Raw genomic sequence first — 10,839 nt, forward strand, 5'->3', positions numbered from 1 at the left:
AAGGACAATTTTATGCTGATGAACACACAATTGATCGATTGTAATGAAGCAACCACAGGCACTGAAGATTCAGCTGGATTTTCTCTGTCTTTGACAATAATGCAGCTCAGTTACCACCAAGAATAGTTAGATGGAATGTACATAGAAACATCAAAACAAAAGAGAGATTATACTGCAGAACATCTCACATGGAGAGAAGAAGCTTTTAAAAGCAGATGCCCCCTCTGTTACCTTTTGCATTTGAACTTATTGGATACTCTGATTTTTTCTCTATAATGCTTTTTTTAAACTTTCTACATTTTTTACCTCTATTTTTGCATATTTGTTTATTTATATTGGCACAGGATAGATGACAAAGTAAGAATGTTATTGCATCAAAAACTTGGATTCCTTGCATATGACAATAAACATTCATTTTGAATTTACCGTGTGACTTTTTCTAAAATTTTCATTACTCACTATTCAAATGTATTACATTTTAAGTAAAGTGCAAGCTGAAAATTATCTTCACTATTTTAATTTCATCAACTGTTATGCACAGTTTGAACTTCTCGCAAGATAAGGCAAAAAAATATGTTTAGTGTCATAGAAACTAAATACTATTTTTGATCATTTAACAATGGATGTAACCTGTGCGTACTAATTACACAAGGTAACAGGGCAGGAAACCAAAAGAGCAAAAGACAGGTTGCAACAAAGCTAAGGACTAAAAAAATACAATCAGAATATATTATAATATTATTTAAAGATATTTCTAAAAAAACACATTTTTTAGTATTTCTTTATTTCCTCCCTGACTGATGTACTCTTGAGTGTAGAGGAGAGGATCAGTTACAAAACTTTCCACATATTTCATCTGAACAGTGACAGGTGAATATCTTTAAGTAGATTTACTAATTTTGATGAAATAATGTTACTTCCATAACATGAATTTTGTACGCAGACAGGTTTAGACAACAACTATTGTATTTGCAGCCTCTAAAGAGTGGGAGAAGAGATCTGTTTGTCTCCCAAAGGGATGTTGCTGTTGCTGAAAAACTATTTTTTTCACATCAAATATCTGCTATTAGAAAGGTATTTTATTGAACTTTGGATTAAGTAGGATCTTTATAAACGATGTAATATAAAAACAGCTTCTAGTCAAACTTTCACGTCATCAATATTTTTATGTATGCTATTTTTAAGATGTTTTAAAAAGCCCGTCTATACCCTCAATAGGAGGAGGCATCAGGTCTTTATGACTATCATTTTCAGGAAAACATGATGTGTTTAAATCTAGCTTTTAAATCTAAATGCTCTTTTTATTGTTATGCTGATGATCAAATGCATTTTAATCCTTTGCACTTAAATTCGCAAATATCTGTGTGGTTTTTAATGTGCAAACAGTGGTATAATAAAGAATAGGGAGACCTCAGGACACCACATTCCACTCTTGCAACTTGTGTCCAAATTTGTATTAATTTTAGATTAAGAATTCAACACAACTATATTGATGGAAAGCACCATGAGTCTGGTCCACAGCACCAGTTTTTGGTCATTGTGGTACAGAATACCTTCAATCTTTGTTCACCGCATGACAGGCGTGGTTTTCATTGATTGTCTTTGTATGGATAGATAAGGCATCCTTTGTGGGGCTTGCAGGCAGATGACTTCCACAAACATGACCTGTCTTATTTTTGTTGACCAACAGGGGGCCTCTCCCTATTGGGCAAAAACGTTTTCATCCAAATAGGAGTGTGCTCACTTGAAATATACTGTTGAAGGCACCAGAGCCTTCAGGCTTTTGCATCATTTATGAATAGTCACGACTTATGTAGGAATTAATATATTAAATTTTAATGGCTTAAACGGCATGGAAGAAAATTCAGCTCCTTTCACTAAAGTTCAACGAGAGATATCAATTAATTTTCATCATGAAACCTCCAATGGGTTGAAAAGATTACAAAGTATTTGTTCAGAGACAAATAAGTTGCACAACTTAAAACCCTATTTGTTTTAAAGATTTAGAAGATGTAAATGGCAGCCAAAAAATGTCTTGGAAATAAGTATTTTGTTGAATTTTTTTTATTTAGCTTTTAAATTGTTTTCTCTTTTGTTTTCTCCAAAGCAGGAATGTCCTTTAGAAATTACGAACAATTTCTTAAAGAGTAACGGAAAGTAGTTTTTTTTTTTACATATTTATCACGTTTTACTTTGTGTTAAAAGCATTGAGACATTATGCAAATAGATTTCTATACCAAAAACTACTTTTCAGTATTTTTGGCCTCATTATTTAATCACAGGACCAGAGCAGAAATACTTAGAATTCTCTCATACTGATTCTTTGTATGAAGGTTAATGCCGTTTTCCACTCCTGTGAAGATCACACATGAATGGACCCTTTGTCCTCCAGAACATGTGAAGTGGATCAGGCTCCTGAAGGAATTAAAGGTTACTTTGAACTTGTTGACATCATTATAGAGCAACATGTTTCATCAACCGATTTTTATTGAACAAAATCAGCAAAGCACCTTTTATTGTGTTCAGCCTTAACATTTGTTCACGTTGATACAGTACTGCGAGCTGTTGGACAGCATGCAGAAAAGGGAATCCTGCCAAAACGGATTAGACAGACTTGTAACTCTAAATTTAAATGTGATCACATGTTGTCTGCAGGGGAAAAAAGCCCCATAAACAAAAAACTCCAGAGTCAGACATCGCAAGTCTCTCATTGTTGTTCCTTTCATGCAATAATTGAGACTGTTTGAGGAGAAATGGTTTATAAAAAAGGAAATTGTTACTGTTTGACTTACAAACTCCCTCTTTTTGCAGAGTTAAAATGTAAACTTTCCCAGTAGTGCAAAGACAGCCCTGATGCCACCTTATGTCCTTTTTGATTTGCAGTATCTCAGCAGTAGTACTATTACAATTATGCATTTAGTAAATAAATCACTTTTTAAAAGAAGTACAGACTTTACAAATGATTGTTCCTCAAATGTTTGCTGTTTTACAAAACTATACAAAGGTACTTCAAGGGGCGGCCGTGGTGCAGCGGTAGGGCGGTCGTCCCATGATCGTAAGGTTGCAGGTTCAATTCCCGCCTTGCACGCCCATGAGTCGAAGTGTCCTTGGGCAAGACACTGAACCCCACCTTGCCTCTGGTGGTAGGCGGGCGCCTGTGCTTGGCAGCGGAGCGACCACCAGTGTGTGACTGTGTGTGTGAATGTGTGTGTGACTGGGTGAATGGGTCTGTGACTGTAAAGCGCTTTGTCCTTGTAGGAAGAAAGGCGCTATATAAGTATACGCCATTTACCATTTACCTACCTGTTTTAGCAGGCAGCTTGGTTTACAGGAAATCATTTAATTTGGGTATATATTTTTGTTACGTATAATGGATCCAATTTTTTCATAAACATGACAACAGATAAAAAAGATATTTTAAGAGCTTTCTCATGCTTGTTTCATATTGAAGTTGATAAGAGTATGGTCCCTGCTCCATCAGAGTTGCCGAGCTTCACGTTTTTGGAGGACTGGAAGTCGTTTTGGATTTCCACAAAGGTCTTGTTTTTTGTTTCAGGAACAACAAGAAAAATGTAGAGTCCCACCAAGGAGCACACAACCAAAAAGACCAGGAAACAATACTGCTGAAGACCAATCTGCGAAAGTAAAAAAAAAAAGTCAGTGCAATGACAACAGATCAACTGCAGAGACATCATATTTGAAAAGAAATGCAAAAAACAACTGTGCACGCACAATAATGAACGGGAAGACCAAACCAACGAAGAAAAAGCTGAGCCAGTTCACTGATCCTGAGATGATGAACGCTGCAGGGCGTGAGGATTGTGTGAACAGCTCTGTGGTGAGGATGTTAGTCACTCCACCTGCAAAGAAGGGGAAAAAATATCAAACTGTTGAAAGAAAAAAAAGAAAAAAACTGCAGCATTTTCCAAATAAATCACATACCTGGTCCGAGGCCAAAACTCAAGATAAAAGCAAAAACACAGGCCATGCTCAGGTATGGAAAAACAGGACTAACATCCTGTTGGAGAAGGAATCACACTAAAGAAATCACAGGGAAAGCTTGAATCATGCATACATGAATATCTGGCTTTGTTCAACTACCTGGAAAGTGAGTGTCAGCGTGAACAGAATGCAGCAGATGCTCATGAGGAAGTATCCTCCAGTGATGAGCACTTTTCTTCCCAGATACTCAATGAGCAAACCCTGTGAGGCACACAGCAAGTCACAAGACTGAACAGACCTTCCAGGCAAGCACATGCGTTAAAGGTCACTGATTTTTCAGGCAACAATGCTGGACTTGTTTCGTGGAACAATTTAAAAATGATTTTGGTTTAGCTTAACAAGACATTTTTGGACCAACTAGTCTTTTCAATGACTTTTCTTTCTTCGAGGAAATGTTAAATAATTAGGAATATAACAAACAGTAAGACATTTTTGACATCTTGAAAATCCCCCTGAAGATGCACGATGGTTTAAAGCTCATCAATTACTGTAATTTAAAAAAACAAACATATTTTTTGTCAATTTTTGCTATTTTTCTGTCTCATGTCTGAGCTTCAGGAAACTCTTTTGAATCTCATGGACTTTAATTTGACAGTTGTGTGATTTGTGATGAAATCAGTTTCTCTGTTATCTAGGAAAAACAAGAAAAGTTTTTCATGAAAAAACAGGAATAGATGCTTCCTCAAAACTCTACTTTATAGTTCATGGATCCATGACTGTAAATTATTCCTCCATGTTCAAAGATTTATCAATTTCCTGCGGTCTTTTGATTGGTGGGGTGACAACCTGTTTCCTGCCTTCGACACTTTTCCATGTTTGTATTATTATAAGCTTATAATATATATAATATGTATAAAGGTTTCACAGTAGGTCTGATGCACAATCCCATGCATAAATGTAATACTGGTCAGGTTCCTACAATTAAATCAATCACACAAAATAAACAAGAAAACAAAAAAATGTATATAAAAAAATAAAACTCATACTTACACACGTTAAAGCAGTGATGCATTCACAGGCACCAGTTCCAACAGTTGCATATGGTATTTTATCATCTGGAATCCCTGATTGCTTAAACACATAGTCAGCATAAAAGTAGATCTAAAAAATGAAAGAAGTATACATTAAAAATATGCTTCTGCACGTTTAGAGTTACGGACTCCTCCTATTTGCAGAGCTACGTACAGCATTGATGCCATTCAGCTGTTGTGCCATGTTGAGCAAAATAATGGTGAGAAGCTGCCAGCGCAAACTGCGATCAGCAAAAAGCTCCCAGGGTTTCTTAGCCTGGAAACCTGCTAAGTTGTTCTTCTCTTTGGTGATGTCTTCCAATGCGGCGTGACAGTCTTCTGCACCATGCAGCTGCCTCAAGGCTGCAGACAGGAAAACACATGACACAGGAAGCTGGAGTTTTCTAAAGACATCATTCTTCTCATCTGATCACCCAACAAGACTTTTTAGGATTTGATCAGCAGGCCTCCTGCGTCAAGCAATGAGGGGGGAATTCACATACTTACTGCAGATAATGGCTCCTGCATTCATTTTAGAGGTTCCCAATGCAACACTCAATTAGTATCAAAATAAAACAGCAGCATACCTTTTTTACAAGCCTCATCATCTCCTTTATCAATAAACAGGTAGCGAGGGCTCTCAGGGAACCATGGCAGAATCAGGAGCTGCAGGATTGCTGGAATGCCGGTGGTGGAGAGGAGGATGGGCCAGTACTCCCTTTTGCCAAGGACTTCTCTAAAAAAAAAGGAAAAAGATAAATTCTTTTAGATCAGCATGCATTTCTAGTTTTGGAAAGAATTACTTTGATTTGCTTTCTAGCTGCTAACTTGAGGCCCATCACTTGTCCAGTTAGGATTCCCCCAGTGATGAAAATGGAGGTCCCCATGCCCATGGCCCCCCGTAACGCAGTCGGAGCGATTTCCCCCAAGTATAAAGGTTGAACACTTAAAGCAATGCCTAAAAATAAACATAAATCCTTGATTAAAAAACATCAGCAAATTAACACTTTTGTCTTATAAAACATACAACACAAATTTAAACAAATGTTTCACCTACATACTACTGTGAAATACTATCCAATTCATTTCAACACATTTGGTGCACTTTGCTGGATTTCTCCCACATTTGCAACACCCAGTGAACTTTATGGAACTCAACTGCGTGCTGTTTTATCTTCTAGCATTTTATCTTGTAGAATCACTTGGTTTGATCATCAGGGTCCTGGTTATAATCTACCACTTTTATCTTTCAGACCAGGAAGAAAGACAGACAGAAGAAGTCTCATTTTATTGAACCGGCATGTGGACCTGTTATGTACGTTTCTTTTAAAGAGTGTGGAGCAACAATGTTAGAAACCAGACCAGATTTTTCACACCAGATTCAGTTGTTACTGGTTCAGCAAACTATTTCCTACGAGTGTTAAATCAGACCTCATTCTCTGCGTGCCACAGCTTGAGTTCACGATTTGGTCAAGTGATGCTTGAGGTTGATCCCTTTTACGTTCAGGCTTTGGTCTTGGAAATCAAATTTAGGTTTATTTGCTAAGTTGTTTTTTTTTTGCAGACAAGTCTTAGGCGCGAGTGTCGGAAACTCATAATTTTAGGGGCTTTGTGTTAAAAGCTTATCATGGTCGGGACCAAATCTTCTCTTTTTTTTGTATATATTTCGTACCTTAAGAAATTCTCTGAACCTAGGATATGGCAAACCGTGTGTTTATACACTGGGATTGTAAATTGATATGTCTGAACAAAAGGTTAATCTGCAAATGTTACATTTGTTCCTGGAACGTTTACCTGCATTTATTCCACTGAAAAAACGACCAATGATGAGCAGCTCAAATAATCCAGCAGACGAGCTCAGACCCATCAGCAGAGCCGCCATCAGAGAAAACAGGTTATTGGTCAACAGTGTCCTTTTTCTGAAACAAATTAGGCATCCATTATTCTACATTAAAAATTAAAGTTAAAAAAGAACAACATTTGTTTTAAATTTTTGTATTTTTTTTATTTATTTGTGCATACCTCCCCAGCTTTATAGACAATGTCCCACCAATTGATACTCCCACAAGTCCTCCTAAGGTGAATATGGACACTATGGTGGACCAAAGGAGGGTGAGAGCATCTTTGGATATGTCACTTTGGTAGCGATTAGCCCAGGTCTGGTTGATGAAGTCTTGCACGTACTGAATGTGACAAAAGACATGGTCAAAACAGCCCACAACACCACATAGACATTTAGTAACATGAAAAATGGTCTACATTCTTACATGTGGATAAGAAAAAATGATACAAAGGTCACAAATACAGAATTTATTGAATTTAAAGATACAGTTCTTCAGTCAAAACCTAATTTTTTTAACAGATAATGCTGGATTTGCAATGATAAATGGACTTTTGAACAATCTATTTATAATTTTTTGCTGTAATATGGGAATCATACTATATTGATTAGCCTGTTTTCTTTAAATGCAGCGTTATGATCACCATAGTGGGCGAATTGATGACAGAGATGTTATATCCATACTGAAAGGTCCCACCAACACAAGCAGCAAACACAGCCAGCAAAAGGGATTTGTTCGGAAACTGGAAAAAGACAGAAACAATTCTATTTAAAAAAAAGATCACAGTCAGAAAGTTGTGCATCCAGACATTGCTCCAAAATCAGATTACATTTAAGAGAACAAACCCCACACATTCCTACCTTTAACCTCTTTGAATCTTTGACTGGTTTGATAAGCAGAGGCTCGTATTCGTCCATATATTCCTTTGGCATTGTTTTTTAAAGAGTCTTACAGTTACAGAGCAGTATGTGCGTCCTTCACTCAGGCGCCTGCTCTCCACAGTAAACTAAAACTGGACGGGAGGATGAGTTTATTCAGAGGAAAATACAATTGATCTGTTGTAGGGAATGAGCATGCAGTGTAAAAAATCTACAGATAATTAATTTGGCTCCACTGGTAATGACATTTTCACAGTGTTTTGACCCCATCAATGCTTTTTAACTGGATCAAAGCAGGCGATGCATCCCCCATTCCTTACAGCTCATCTGCATAATGAGGAAAATGAGTAGTTCATAAATAAATAAACATATACTCAAGGAAGTACATCAATTTCCAACAAAATCTAGGGGAGAATTAAGGCTGATAAATGTGGATGAACTATTAAATAAATCAATAAATAAAATTGCAATTACCCATAATTGAGTAGTTTCTTTAAAAAGGTTAGCATACAATTTTTTTAAAGTAAAAAAAGTTTTCTAATTACTGGTAATTCAAAAGTAGTAAACATGCCCAGGACTCCCCCTGTATGTCAGAAGTTGTAAGTGCATTTAGTAACTTGCTGCATGAACAGAAATGCTTGAGGTTTTTCTGCAATTTTGCAAATAAAACTCTTGAACTTCCCTCTAATTTTTTTATTTTTATTTTTTAGTTTTATTGCAAATGATACAAACATGGTTAGAGTACGGAGGCTGAAAATGGCCAAATCTACACGAGTTATTTTTGTTTCACAACATTCATTAAAAAAAAAGAAAAAGGGGAATATTTGTCCATCACAGACTAATTATTTAAGGATATGTGAATTATTCCATTTAGAAACATCTATGAAAAACAGGAAATGAATATACTTAATTTTATAATAAAAAATGTCAAAACCTACTAAATGCATTTTTGCAAAATAGTGTCTCCACTTATCTTTACACATGAGCCACAAACCATATAATTCATTAAAAGGTCAGATGTATTGATACATGTTTAAAATGCAATTAGAATGTAGATTTTCAGCTTACCTTGTCATTTGATTCTGATGTTGCTTCATTGAAAATCATTTTAACTCCAAAAGAAAGTTTTTTGTCCCACAGTCAGTGAAGCCTCCTTACATAATGGCAGACCGCTGTAAGGTGCAACACACTGCCCCAGCTCAGGCGCTGAGAAACTCCTTGAAGCACATTCCTGTATTGTACATTCATTCTTGATCTCCTTTAGCTGTGAAGGATCTGATAAAACAAAACACAATACTCTGCCTATGCTGTATATTTTACAGAGTACTAGCAATATTTTTCAGTATCTTAGCTCGATTACTACTGTTATTCAGTGTTTGCAAGAATGCATTATGCTTACCAAAATGCATCCTGTAGCAATTTCTACTTGTCATTCTTTATTTTATTTTTAGAAGTTAACAGCAATTTATCTATATGTGAAATGATCAACAAATAATTACTGTGATGAATGCAGTGGAAAATTACAATTAGTAAGGTGCTGGATGCATTTGCACAATATTTTATAAACGTCTTTTTTGAGAATCAGTCGTTAAGAACAAATGTATATGTGATGTGTAGACCCACACAGGCCATGTTAACTTTCATCACACAGGCTTTAAAGTTTTCTTTTTCTAAATTTAAGTCCTGTTTGATGAAAAATGATTTTATTGACTTTCTAAGTGGGCTTGGGAGAGAAAGAAAAATTGGATTTGGACATTTTCTATGTAATTTCTAGACGTAAACCTCAGGAAAACATGTTAATAGCATCATTTTATGGACTGTTAAAAAAAGCCTTAGAAAAAATTAGTCTTTAATCTGATCTGGGTTTTTTTATGTAAGACTGTTTAAATGTGTTTTTAAATCTATTTTGTCTGATTTTCCTTCAGCTTCTGCAAATATACCATTTCATGTAATAAAGTTCCCATTAAATCAGTTTTGCTCAAATGTCAGTATTGATGTTGGAGTTGTAAATTGGATGACATCCATTGAAATTCTCGGGCAGGTTCACAAGAATTCCTGCAATGACCTTTGCGATCACACTGGGTTGATTAAAATATGCAAACGTTGGCTTCAAACATTTTAGATTCGAGTCAGATTGACTCAAAGAAATGACGATCCCGACCTCAAATAAAAAGAAATCATGTGACATTACATCAAACTTTTTACAAAGTAATGTAAGAACACCAAAACCCTTTGGGGGTTGACCAGGAGTCTGTATTCTGATATTTTCAATGCTAACCAACTTTAAATAATGTGTGGTGAGATTTAGTATTTTTCTTTTTTCTAAAAAACATTTTTTAATAAATCCATTGGCAGCATCCATACTGATCGCTGTCCATGTTTTATGTCTGAAGAAGACTTTTTTCTCAAACAAGTTGCATTTTGAGTTTCTTTTAAATTTGAACAAAAAAGTTCTGAAAGGTTATAATACAACTTGTTCCTCAAAATGATAAATAAAAAGTTATTACACCTAAAGTAACTGTTAGTTGTTCATGGCATAATATAGGAAGTCCATATTTACTTCCAATAAGTACCTGTATACCATAGCTAGCAACTGTAAAATTAAATTTTGTTAAATGTATGTTATTAAATGTTATCTAATGACAAGTTATCTTATGTTATCTGTATTTTAAGATTATATTGTAATCAAGATGCTAATGAAAAACCTGTTTCAACCATCAACTTTATCATATTAGATACAAAAAAGGAATTCCTCTTGTGCTACTCCTTAAATTATATTTTCTGAAAGACAATCAAGATGAACATTTAAAATCTTTTATTAGTTTCAAAATTTAAAATGTTTATAAGTGGACTTCAAAAATATTTTTCTGTTGTGACATTTTCTTGCCAGGTCGAAAATTCAATTTTAGAATGTTTAAGGATTACAATTAAGTTTTTTATTCTCTTTTGGAATAGACAGAAAAATACGTGAACAGATTGTGAATAAATCCCAACATGTATACATCAACTTAATTATTATTATTTTAAATTTTATTTTATTTTGAATGATCTGACCGGAAGGTGGCGCTTTTTCCGTTTAGGACCGTGGTCCTGGGTGTAACCTTAAAA

At 35.3% G+C, this 10,839-nt stretch overlaps 1 protein-coding gene across 2 annotated transcripts; it reads right to left on the reverse strand.

The window, feature by feature from the left end:
* Window positions 1–3,283: 3,283 nt before the first annotated feature.
* Window positions 3,284–8,960, reverse strand: slc2a11b (solute carrier family 2, facilitated glucose transporter member 11-like). 2 transcript variants are annotated; one of them, XM_020705587.3, is made up of 12 exons: window positions 8,800–8,960; window positions 7,497–7,595; window positions 7,035–7,195; window positions 6,807–6,931; window positions 5,841–5,970; window positions 5,600–5,748; window positions 5,188–5,375; window positions 4,993–5,103; window positions 4,102–4,203; window positions 3,943–4,018; window positions 3,733–3,860; window positions 3,284–3,635 (listed from the first exon to the last, which is right to left on the reverse strand). In XM_020705587.3, exons 1-12 carry the CDS (start codon window positions 8,836–8,838, stop codon window positions 3,441–3,443), a joined length of 1,503 nt encoding a protein of 500 aa, XP_020561246.1. In that variant the 5' UTR covers window positions 8,839–8,960; the 3' UTR covers window positions 3,284–3,440. The 2 variants fall into 2 exon arrangements, with proteins under 2 accessions (XP_020561246.1, NP_001267781.1); NM_001280852.1 differs by lacking the exon at window positions 8,800–8,960 and adding an exon at window positions 7,714–7,785 and having other exon boundaries at window positions 3,441–3,635.
* Between the last annotated feature and the right edge of the window lie 1,879 nt (window positions 8,961–10,839).

The sequence above is a fragment of the Oryzias latipes genome, chromosome 9 (assembly GCF_053564925.1).
Source record: "Oryzias latipes strain Hd-rR chromosome 9, Olatipes_Hd-rR_3.1".
In the NCBI taxonomy this organism is placed as follows: domain Eukaryota; kingdom Metazoa; phylum Chordata; class Actinopteri; order Beloniformes; family Adrianichthyidae; genus Oryzias; species Oryzias latipes.

What these genes read in the sequence shown, in the direction of transcription:
- slc2a11b (NM_001280852.1), bottom strand. Translation starts at nt 7,785, where the DNA reads ATGCCAAAGGAATATATGGACGAATACGAGCCTCTGCTTATCAAACCA. An exon ending in TCATCAATTCGCCCACTATG is followed by an intron (nt 7,196 to 7,496) that starts GTGATCATAACG and finishes TGTCACATTCAG; the next exon opens with TACGTGCAAGACTTCATCAA. An exon ending in GAGTTTTGGCCTCGGACCAG is followed by an intron (nt 3,861 to 3,942) that starts GTATGTGATTTA and finishes CCTTCTTTGCAG; the next exon opens with GTGGAGTGACTAACATCCTC.